The sequence below is a fragment of the Amblyomma americanum genome, chromosome 8 (assembly GCF_052857255.1).
Source record: "Amblyomma americanum isolate KBUSLIRL-KWMA chromosome 8, ASM5285725v1, whole genome shotgun sequence".
NCBI classification, from domain to species: Eukaryota; Metazoa; Arthropoda; class Arachnida; order Ixodida; family Ixodidae; genus Amblyomma; species Amblyomma americanum.
The window spans coordinates 85,491,702-85,502,654 of record NC_135504.1 but is presented as its reverse complement, the minus strand read 5'-3'; the positions used below and the strand labels follow the sequence as shown (position 1 = coordinate 85,502,654).

General features: G+C 45.8%; 1 protein-coding gene across 1 annotated transcript; it reads left to right on the top strand.

Annotated features, from left to right (window-relative positions):
• The first annotated feature begins 1,370 nt into the window (after nucleotides 1-1,370).
• Nucleotides 1,371-3,769, top strand: LOC144100498 (uncharacterized). Its single transcript, XM_077633433.1, has 3 exons — nucleotides 1,371-1,426; nucleotides 2,750-2,833; nucleotides 3,039-3,769. Exons 1-3 carry the CDS (start codon nucleotides 1,375-1,377, stop codon nucleotides 3,719-3,721), a joined length of 819 nt encoding a protein of 272 aa, XP_077489559.1. The 5' UTR covers nucleotides 1,371-1,374; the 3' UTR covers nucleotides 3,722-3,769.
• The last annotated feature ends 7,184 nt before the right edge of the window (nucleotides 3,770-10,953 follow it).

The following is a 10,953-nucleotide window of genomic DNA, read 5'->3' as shown; positions in this document are numbered from 1 at the left end:
AAAAACTTGCGTCTGTGTACTACAACCTGATCTTGGGAGAAGCATTTGCTCACCCAGCAGTGATCACTCACACTGATGGAGTGGCTTTCGTTGATCGTATTGCATGGAGTGCGTCCATCATCATTTCCAGAAAAGACATTGCAGCATCTTCGTTTCGCTGAAAATATATTAGCCTTTTCTTATTCCTGAGAAAAATTACGAAATAAAACTGTTTTTTCAAACCGGTTATTCAATCTTTTTACCAAGCTTTTTCCTTTCTGAATTCAGTTTCTAAAAACGCGACAAGCGCAGCGAGTCATTCCCCGTGGAGCACTTCACGCGGGGTTTGTGACGCTGTCACCACTTCGCCCACTTTTGCGTGCGCTCCCAGACACCCTTAGAGCGTGTGGGGTAGCGATGTCGGTCAAAAAGGAGATGCCCTCGACTCAGCGTGGCAAGCTCAGCCGGAGACCAGCTACCAAGTGACAAGGGGGTTGGTCGTTTGGTGTCCAGCTTTCGCCGGTCGCAAGCCAGACAATGGGTCGGAGCCAAAGGTTCACAAATTAAAACAAAGTTTATACAGCAAAGAGACGGTACAAAGGATTTCACTATCACTCGTACGAGCAGATACAAAGTGATTTACAAATACAATGCACTCGTGCAAAGTAACATTAGAGATAGATAACGATTCAACAAAATCTTTGCACCTAAAGTGCACAAATACAGAGAGACAAAAAAACAAAACACAATTTGTTCACCGGGCACTGCGACAGTCCGACGACCTGAAGAGCACGACGGAGCCGTCCCGCAGGTTTACGCACGTTGCCTCGCTGGTCCTTGGCCGGTCGAGTGGTGTTCTCCCGGGAGTCGAGCGGGCGCGCTTCTCGGAAGCTTGAACGGTGGCTCGGGCTCACAGACAGTGGTTGAAGCCCCTCATTTATAGGCGCAGTCCGCGTCTGTTTGTTCTTCGCGCCAGGGCAGGCGCGCACATACACGCAGCTTCAACTGCACAAACTCCTTCTGCTTCTTGCGTCGGACGTGCGACCCCATTGGTCGAGCGCGGAAACCACTTTCTAGAACAATCAGGTCATTCGCGGCACGCTGATGGTACCTTCGACTGGTCGCTCCGATTCTCTCAGTTAGAGCGACCGGAGCGGGGGCAGCTCCCGATCTGAGGAGGATGCAAGACTAGCCAGCCGAATGTGCAAGTGCTTTTCAGAGCAGTGAGAGGGACGGAAATCGCAGGAAAGGGCTACTTCCTCCAATCTCAGTCCCCAGAGCCGCCGAGCAGCCGATGCCCGCAACGCTCCCAACAGGAGTGACAGTTTCTGTTTGCCTGCGAAGTGCAAGCGAAAGTCCGCGAACGCATCCCTACCGTCCTGACTGCTTCCCAGTATGGACACCCCGACGACCGCTGCGCAGCAGCTGTTATTCTCCCTTTACGACGGTAAGTTCGCAATACGAAGAGTGTGCACAGTGCGTTGAAACCCACAACTGGCTCTTTTCCGCGCTCAGGCTTTGTGTCGCTTGGTCAGCTTGGTGTGGCGTGGGCGCCTCACTTTCGAAGTACACATTATTAAAGCAGTTTCACATGCTATATGACTGAGCGAATTCTACGACAAGTGGCGCGACGTAGTAAAAATTTCCTACTTTTTCGTTGGAACCTTGTCGCTCTGGCCGCGCGAAACAGGTGCGTGCACCACGTCAGTAGAAACTGCGAGCGTTGTAGTTACGCATTTGAAACAACCTTTATTTGTTAGGTGCATTTACGAATAGCGTTGTGGCCTGTCCTGGACATGTGCGCTTGATAGCGAATGAATGCGCCAGTGCACAGCACCAAGTATGCGGGCACGCTGCTCGTCAGCTGTGTAGTAGGCTTGCAGTACGTTCAGGACTTAGCAGCAGTGCCGGGCTCTCTGCCCCGTAGCATGTGCTCGTACCATCTGATACCTGTTACAAGTCGTACTCCGTTCGATGGTACATATGTGTCAGAGGAAGTAATGACGGCTAGCGGCGGCTTTTTCGTGTACTAGGTATGGGCACCGAGGCCGCACGGCGGCTTGAGCCGCCAAAAGCCTGATCGTTGCACGATTACGCGGAGTGTCGACCAGTATAAAACGTACACTTCAGCCCGATACAACAATGGCGCAGGTGGTTTTTTTCGGGCAGCGTGGAGCGGTATGTGTACATAGCGAAACTTCATAATCTGCAGTGGAATCGTCAGCAAGAGCGAAATTCCACAATGTAATGTGTTCCCACATGAAATTTAGTACCGGGTTCATATAAACTGCAGCATCCGCGGTGGCTTAGTGGCTATGGCACGTGCTGTCCCGAAAGACGCGGGTTCGATCTCGGCCGCGGTGGTAGAATTTTGATGGAGGCGAAATTCTAGAGGCCCGTGTACTGTGCGATGTCGGTGCTCGTTAAAGAACCCCAGGTCGTCGAAATTTCCGGAGCCCTCCACTACAGCGTCCCTCACAGCCTGAGTCGCTTTGGATGGTAAACTCCCATAAACCAGAAGCAAACCATAATAAACTTCATCGGCTATGTCAGCTCATCAGGAAAGTATATGCATAGAAAAGTTGTTTACAAGGCCGAGGACGTGGGTTATTTTGTTCTTGACAGCTAATGGATTTAACACACTTTACATATTGTGAATATTTTTTTTGTCAGTTTCTGTGGCAGACTCAGTAGGCATAAATTACCTGCTGTCTATCATCCATGCGTGAGGAAGTAATTTAATTGGTTCCCAATTTTTGTTCCTGAACAGAGAGCCAAGGAAGCGAAAATCAAGTACAGCTGCACACAGTGCCTGAAAATGAGCAGTCGAGCAGCAGCATGACCTCACCTTATGGTATGTATATATACCGCCAGGTACAATCTCATGTCTACGATTTGAAATCATTTACCTTCTTGCAAAGCCTTGCATGTCTGTAATAACATTTGTCATGCATCAGTATTAGTGCATGTGTATTTTGGCATCTATAGTAGAGCAAGCTAACTGCAAGCATCAAATGTTACGAATGTGCTAATTTTTTTTTATTCATATCTTGTGACAGGACCATGGACTACAGGTGAAACAAAGCTGCTTCTGGACTGTTATGTACGCTACACGCCACAGGTGGGGCCGCAAAGGAGGTTCCGCAGCAAGAAGATGATGTATGAGCAGATTGCTCAAGACATACAGAGAGTTCTTGGAGTCATTCGCACAGGAGTCCAGTGTGAGACAAGGTTCAAGACGCTGGCCAAACGAAAACGCAATGAGGACAGAAATAATGGAACTTCTGGACTGTCTCGCTGTGCAGTGTCGTATGAAGAAGAATTTGCAGCTATCAGAGCAATTGATGACAGCATTGAGCCTGAAGTTCTGCGAGGTGTAGGAAAAGCTTCATACAAAAAGACCATCTCAAACACTGCTAGTGCAGCTCCTTCGAGTGTCAGCTGCTCTGATGGCATCGAGGAAAGCGTCAATGATATATCATCTGATGACCCTACGGTAGATTCTGGTTCATCATTTGAGGAGAAAGAAAATAAAAGGTACCGCACAGACAGAAAGATGCGCCCGAGCACATCTAGGATGCAGGAAATGGCATTATTTTTTGAGGAAATGCGAAAGATCAACAATGAAAAAGAAGCTCGGCGCGAAGAAAGAGAACAGAGAAAAGTAGACAGGCACCAGGCTCTACTCAAAGCTCATGCGGAGCAAATGGCAGTGCTGAAGGATATTTTGAACTCAAAATAAGAAATTGTTCTTCATTGAAAGAGCATATTTATTCAAGAATATTCCTTGTCAAACAGTGCTATAGTCAAGAATGCTATGTTCATACCTGTTGAAAGTAACAACATGTGTTCATAAAAGTGCAATAAAAGTTTGAGCAATTAAAAGTGCAATAAAAGTTTGGGCAATGCAATCGTTTGTTCTCAACATCATTGCAGCTTCAAAAGAGCTGTGCCAGAGCTTCCCTTTTCAGTTCTCCAAGCCTCCGAAGGGCACTTTCACGAGCAGTTTGCTGTGTCTGCTGGTCTGTTGCCGAGTCTCCTTGCTTGTGCCTGCAATGCCTTCCATCTACATCGTCATCACTTGGCACATCACAGTCGCCAGCGTCTAGGCAAATGTTATGAAGGACACAGCAACTGAGGATGAGCTGGGTTATCTTGTCCACAGTGTGAAATTCCACAAACCGCAGCTGCCGAAATCGTTGCTTTAGCATTCCAAACGCGTTCTCAATTTTCACTCGTGTTGCAGCATGGCGGTAGTTGAACGAAATCATTGCCCGAGTCGTGGTGCCATAATTCCTGAAAGGTGGGATCATATATTCCCTTATTGGATATGCTGCATCGCCTAAGATGTGGTACTTGTTATTTTCGCAAACCACTGGTAATTCTTCCTGCACAGTAGACAGCCTGAGGACTCTGGCATCGTGTATTTTGCTGGGTGTTCCAGTGAAAACGTCCAGAAATCTGCACCTTGAGTCGCAAATTCCTTGCATTGTCAGTGACACCTGGTCATGTCTGTTTACATAGGTAGACTTAACCTTGTTGTCCTGACATCGCATACAAACATAGGTGCCGTCAATGCAGCCAGCCACATTCGGAAAGCCAGCAATCTGAAATGCATAAGATGACATTTCTGTGTAGCATTATATGCATGCTACTGTAATGCTTTTTCTTCTCTACTGTATAAATGCTGAGAGTTTGACTTTCAACCTAATAAGCAATTGCGTCAGCTACCTGCCCACAACTGTTAGGCAGACCTAGAAAAAAAGAATCCCTAGAAAGCTTGTAACATCATCAGGAAGAACAGTGCGAATTAGACAAGGACTAAAGGAAGAAACACATAGACGAGCACTTTTTCCTTCAGTCCTTGTCTAATTGGTATACCAACTCCAAATGGCATACCAACTCACCCAAGCATCAGTCCTAACGAATTGTAACATCGTACAAGGGACTTACTTTCTCAAATTCTTGAGCCACAGCTTCTTTGTCGCTTCCAAAGTAAATGATTTCTGGGGCAATGTCACACAGAAATTCCCTCACTCTTGTGATTACCACTTGCACTGTTGATTCGGCCATGTCGAAAAGGGTGGCTACTTGCCGCATTGACGCCTTGTTGCCAGCGTACCTGGAAATTACCATTACATAAGAATAGTGTACATTCATAGAGCATCACCGTAAAGATATGTGTGCAGAGATGCGCTGTGCTTCGTCCCTGCAGAGCACTTTGAAGTGCCTGGCTGCACTCCAGACACTGAAGCACTTCATAAAGCACGATCGAAGAGGCGGATAAAGAGATGTAAGGAAATCCTTATTTTTCCCACTGCCGCCTTCTAGGAAACCTGTGCAAGTTTTGTATAGGCGTGGTTGACATGCCGTATTATCAGCTGCAACAATCACCTGCCTGCTACAAGAATGAGGAGAAAGGATATATGACGGAAAGGTGGTGGTGGCAGCAAAAAACTCTTTAGTTCCAGCAGAAATCACATATTTGTCAGGCAATGAATGGGATCATGTTTATCCCGGTGCAAAAGAGTGGTTATATACAGTGAAGCTTCTTTCGCATCTTTTTTATTATTTCCTAGTGATACCCTTGACTGCAATATAGTTCGCGAATAGTCAGTAGACATCAGTCGTGGGGTTTAAATAATTATTAATGTGAAAGCATTTTATGGTTATGTTGCGTCAGCAAGAATTGTGCGCAAATTCTGTCCGTACGATTATGTCATTGTGTGGAGATAAATGGCAAAAGTTTTGATTGTGTTAGGCAGTGCGTGAGTCGTTCCTGAAAATGAAAAAAGTTCGGTGGCTGAATTGCAATTAATTACATTTAATTGATGAAAATAAGTGCTGTTTGGAGCAGGTTTTGTGACTAATTCAATGAAAAACGATGTTAATGCATAGAAGGCTTACTTATTATAAGAAAAATAAAATAAATAATAAACTAGAAACACAATAAAATAAGAAAAATCTTTTAAAAAGAAATTTTTAAATAAACAAAATTAAAAACAAAATTTCGAGTGATAAATGGAGGACACACTTAAGTGCAATCCTGTCATTTTACCAAAAAAGAATGGCTGCAAAATAGATATACAGTATTTTTTTATCGCTTTAAAGAATAGTCATGCGGCCGATAGACTTGGTATGTACAAAACAGCACGGGAAACGCACCTTAAGAACATATTTTTTTCTCGATTCAGTATACAGAATAAACAAAAGACTGCTCACCAAAGAAAGGAGAGAACGTGCTCTTCTGCAGTTTTCACCGCAGAGCCACCGTGAGTTCTGTCCGAGGGGTAAAACCGAGACCCCGCGAATCTCTCGATTAGCTCACGGCAGGTCTTCTCAGGGAGACGAAAATTCCTGCGAAACTGGTTCAGAACAGGCATTTATAGACAGCCGCTTTCATAATGTTGACGTATCTTTTTTTTACCTCTTCCTCGGAGTAAATCCGCACTACTGTCTCCAAGTAGTTTGTTACTTTCGGTATTTTTTTCGGAACACCGAAGAGTTTGACGAACACCAGCTCGTAAGCTCCACAGTCTTCGTCTGAACTAGTGGAGTCACTGCTGTCTCCTAAGTCCAGAAGAAGCTTTGACGGGGCGCCAAATGTCGCTATCTGCTTTCGCTTTGCCATGATATATTACGGCACAAAAATCGCGTAGGAAGGACCAACCTTCAGAACGAAACGAAACTATTGGCGCCTTCGCATTCGTCGATGCAGAATAACCGGTGGCCGTCGAAATAGGGCGAATATCTGTCACGTGACCACAACTCTGCGGGAGCGCCCAGTCGCTCCGAGAAAAAAGCCAGACCGTCTAGAGCAGCTCTGAGCGAGAGGCGAGCGGTGAGCGAGAGCCAGCCGAACGTGGTCAGAGCGCCAGATTGCGACCAGCCGAATGTGCGTTCGCCTCTGGAGCGCTCTGAAGCGACCAGTCGAAGGCACCATGAGTCATCGGTGCAGGAGCGAAGGGGAGAGGGTATCGCTTTGGAGCGGTCAAGGTTACCTCCTTTCCGTCGACAACGAGCAAAAACTTCTCCGACATTCGAGAAAAATCGACGCCGCGCGTGTCTATCTTTACTTTAGCGCCCCGTCGGCGAGCTGAGTTGCAGCAGTGCTCAAAGCTACGCACTCTCCGGGGGTCCTTCTCCGTTGTTGTTTTTGTTTTATTTTACCTCGCGCGGGTGCGATTGCTTAGGCGCAGCGCCGGTTTTTTTTTTTTTTTAATGCGCCGAATTTTGCGACAGACGCCCGCTTCTTTTCTGGACCACTCCTCAACTACAAGTGGTTGCGCTTTTTGTCACTTGCCTGAATCAGTCATATTGCATCTGTCATAGGCATGTTTGCATTAACGTTCACCTGACGCGCATATAACATCCTCCGCAGCCATTTAGCACGTAACGCCCCACAGAAAGGCTTACGACTTCACTGCACACGTTTTGTTCCACGAACGGCGTTTTCTGGAAGCACCTGCAATATTCATGCTGATGTGCACGTGATTCTCGTTATGCACCGGCGGCCAATGGAAGCATGCGGAGTGGTCCATAAGCATTCCTGCGGTAGGGATTAAGCGCAGTGCTAGCAATGTAGTCAAAGAAAAGTGCTGCCCTCCCCCCGCAGCTCCCACTTTGGTCCTGCACCGCTGCTATTCCTACCGAATTCCTTTCCCACAAGAAAATTCTCTAGTTGGGGTTGGTGGCAGATAAGGGAGCCGGCTAATGGAGAGGCCATATTTCTTTGTTGCTTAAGAGGCTGCCCAGATCAGGAGATAAAAGGGTCAGGACAAAAGAAGTTGGTCTTCCTTTTCGCCTACTGATAAGCACAGTGCAAGGAAAAAAACCAAAACTCGCTCGTCAATACAGCCTGCCCTTCCCTATCATAATGGCTGTGGAATGCACATGCCATGGAGGGTGGAGCCCTAGAATTCTTATGAATGCCATTGTTGTGACTGAGAGGGGGGGATGTGGAGGTCAACTCCTTCTTTCTCCTCTCAAATTTTTATCATATATGCTTCTCCTACTAGATTCATGTCTCATGCGATCGAGTCAGGAACCTATGACCTCCCCTGACCTAAGCCTTTTCTCCTTCCTGTCTAACCATACATTATGCGATACAGCGCGAACAGAGACAAGGACGAAGAAAGACACGACACCGCAGCGCTGTGGTGTCGTGTCTTTCTTCGTCCTTATCTCTCTGTTCGCGCTGTATCGCATAATATATTACCAACTAGCCCGATCTGCCGCTTTTGCTAACCATACATTCTCTCTCTCTCTCATCAACACGGGACCTGGGCTACCTTGCATATAAATGTAGAGCCGGGAGTATAGTGTACAGTTTCCAAAAAGCTGTTGTACAGTGATGGTCTCTATTGATTCGAACAGTGCAGTCTATGGCATCTCAAGAGCCGGTTTGAGAGCAGCGTGAAGGATCATGTTGCATTATGGCGACCTTCAAAGGATCCGTTGTTGAGGTGAGTTGATCCAGCTTTTTAAATTTATTTGTAAATAAAATATCGTTTCGTTTCTTCTATCTGCGTCTTGAATCCTTGTTGTGCTGCTGTTCTTACAATGCTTCCCATGGTTGCATACTGCTGTTCGCATTGGAGGTTTCTTCAGACTCTCCAGATCGCCCTTTGTAATTTTTTTCGTTATTTCAAGGGGAAGGAACTGTGTCTCGATGGAGGAAATCGACTCGATTCCTTTCCGATTTACTTCAGGTGAAACGTGCGTCTCAAATCAAATTCAAATGCAGTGTTGAACGAAACTGCGTCTCGCAGTCCAAAATTGAAGGGATGGAAGAAGCGTAAGCGTATACTTGATACAAGTGTAAGACAATTGACGTTTCCTTCACCGTACGGGCGTTTGAATTATAATTACAGGAGAGATAGGTCGGCGCACTATGAGAGTACGACTTTGCTAGTGGAGCAAGTGCCCCTTCCCCGTAGGTTGTCTCGTGCCCCAGTTAATCGTGGATTATACATAGGCAGTGGCGGGGTAAAAATCGTTCGAAGCTTTTCGATCCTAGTCTCAGGAAGAAATCTGGTTATTCAGAAAAAAATTTCGGCCGTTCGAATTTTTGGCGTCACTTTTTCACCAAAGCGTATTTACGATAATACCTCCTGCTTCTGCTTGAGGAACGGTACACATATTTTTGCTTAATCTTTCACTAAATAGACGGAATTCGCGGATTCCACCAGAGGTTATAGACCAAATACAAGTTTTATTACCAGTCTATTCTAAACATTCTTTCGTGTACGATGCAAATCACCAACGGAGCAATCCCGCGTCTGAGTAAGATCGGCCTGCCCTTGTGTATACAGTAAGAAAACATATATCCCCTGTGAAACAGATTTAAACAATCAGGGTCCTTATGATCATGGTGGCCTTAAACGTCTGTAGCGTATAATGCAGTGATTCCGGTAAGGCTTCTGGCCTCTCGCTTCTTAATCGCTCTTTTCAAATTATTCCGCCTTATGAAAAGTAACGTAAAAGTAGGTTTAAGATCCCTACTGCACAGGAGACACATCTCTTAAATAAGCCCTATAAAAATTTGCTTTGCGGTTCATTAATATTTGTGCACCAAAGAAGCCAAATTATTTAGAAAGCCCATATTCAAGGAGAAATCGGGCTCAACCCGAAAATCGAGTTCAATGCCGCTGGCCGCCATGTTTGAGATGCACGTGGAAGCCATATTTTTTTTACGCAAGGAAGCTTTTTAATAGGGCTCGCCAGCTACCAGGCACCTCAGATTTGAACTTTCCCGGTGATAGATGGTGGCACATAAATACCACAAAATGGAGAAAACTTCTATTTCCCCTACAGATTTGTAAATTCTACCGCGACACGGAAGTATTAGTTCTTCTGTGAAGTAAAAAGTGGGGCGGAGAACTTTCTTTGTATGTCCTGCCAAAGCTGGGAGACAGAAGGACAATAGAATAACTCGTCTCAAGAAGTGGTGGTCAGAGGATGGCACCTTTTCCAGTAGACCACCACGCAGCTGCCAAAAGAAAAGCACGTTTTCCGGTTTGGATCCCCCTAAGCTCCTTGGAATCTTTTCTGCGAAAATTCATTTACAATGGTAGGGTGGGGTTTACAGCCTGTAGTTAGAAGCAGTGTTGGTTTTGCCTAGCCAGAACATATTAGTGTGAGTCATCTTTTGTCACACCTTGGAAACACCTTTCTATCGGCGCTTCGGCCGGCTATTCCGTATTCAGCGTATTCCTCCGTCGCCACACGCAACACAAGCCTGGTGAGCGTGGACACCGATTCGACGACGCGGCCTCAGTGAAGAGCTTTTTGCGCTCTCATTGTTTGCGGTGCCAGTGCTTATTTTTAATTAAATTTGCTGTTGTTGACCTTAGTTTTCGTTTAAGCATCCGGCCGATGCTTCTTTGAGAGAATTAATGCAGCTAATGTGTTGTACCGCTTGTTTGTTCGAGTTCAGAACCGTTGGCGCGCGGCAAAATCACTTGGTTAAGCGAGATGTGATCAGCGTTATCTGGAAGGATTGCAGCCAAGCGCAACTATTTGTTCATTATTCTGGGTTGTCGTAGTGGTTTTTAGCGACTTGTCTTGAAGATTCCTCTTCGATGACCACCGAGCACGCTTGTTGTTATCAGCATCGGCGAAATCTTCAGTTTTTTATAAGCGATAATCACTTCTGTAACTAAATTACTGCTGAAATACTTCGTTTCATGTATCATTCACTGCTCATAAATTCACAACGAAACAAACCAAACTTGGATAATAGGGTGATATGTGTGGTTTGCAAAAGTACCGAGATCGCGCTCTTGCTATTAGTGGTGACTCTGAGCGCAAATTCCCTCATTGCACAAGCGCCTTCCAAATGTTCTGGACAAAGTTTCTGCCAGTGGCTTATTTTTAAAAATAATAAAAATTGCAATTTAAAAGAAGAAAATATGGGCGCTGACCACGCCAACCGCGTGTGCTCTTAATGTACATAAAAAACGGCAGATCACC

Excerpts from the sequence above, each read along its gene's own strand:
- LOC144100498 (XM_077633433.1), top strand. The coding sequence starts at position 1,375 with ATGGACACCCCGACGACCGCTGCGCAGCAGCTGTTATTCTCCCTTTAC. Across the intron at positions 1,427-2,749 it reads GTTATTCTCCCTTTACGACG|AGAGCCAAGGAAGCGAAAAT; the intron begins GTAAGTTCGCAA and ends GTTCCTGAACAG. Across the intron at positions 2,834-3,038 it reads CAGCATGACCTCACCTTATG|GACCATGGACTACAGGTGAA; the intron begins GTATGTATATAT and ends ATCTTGTGACAG.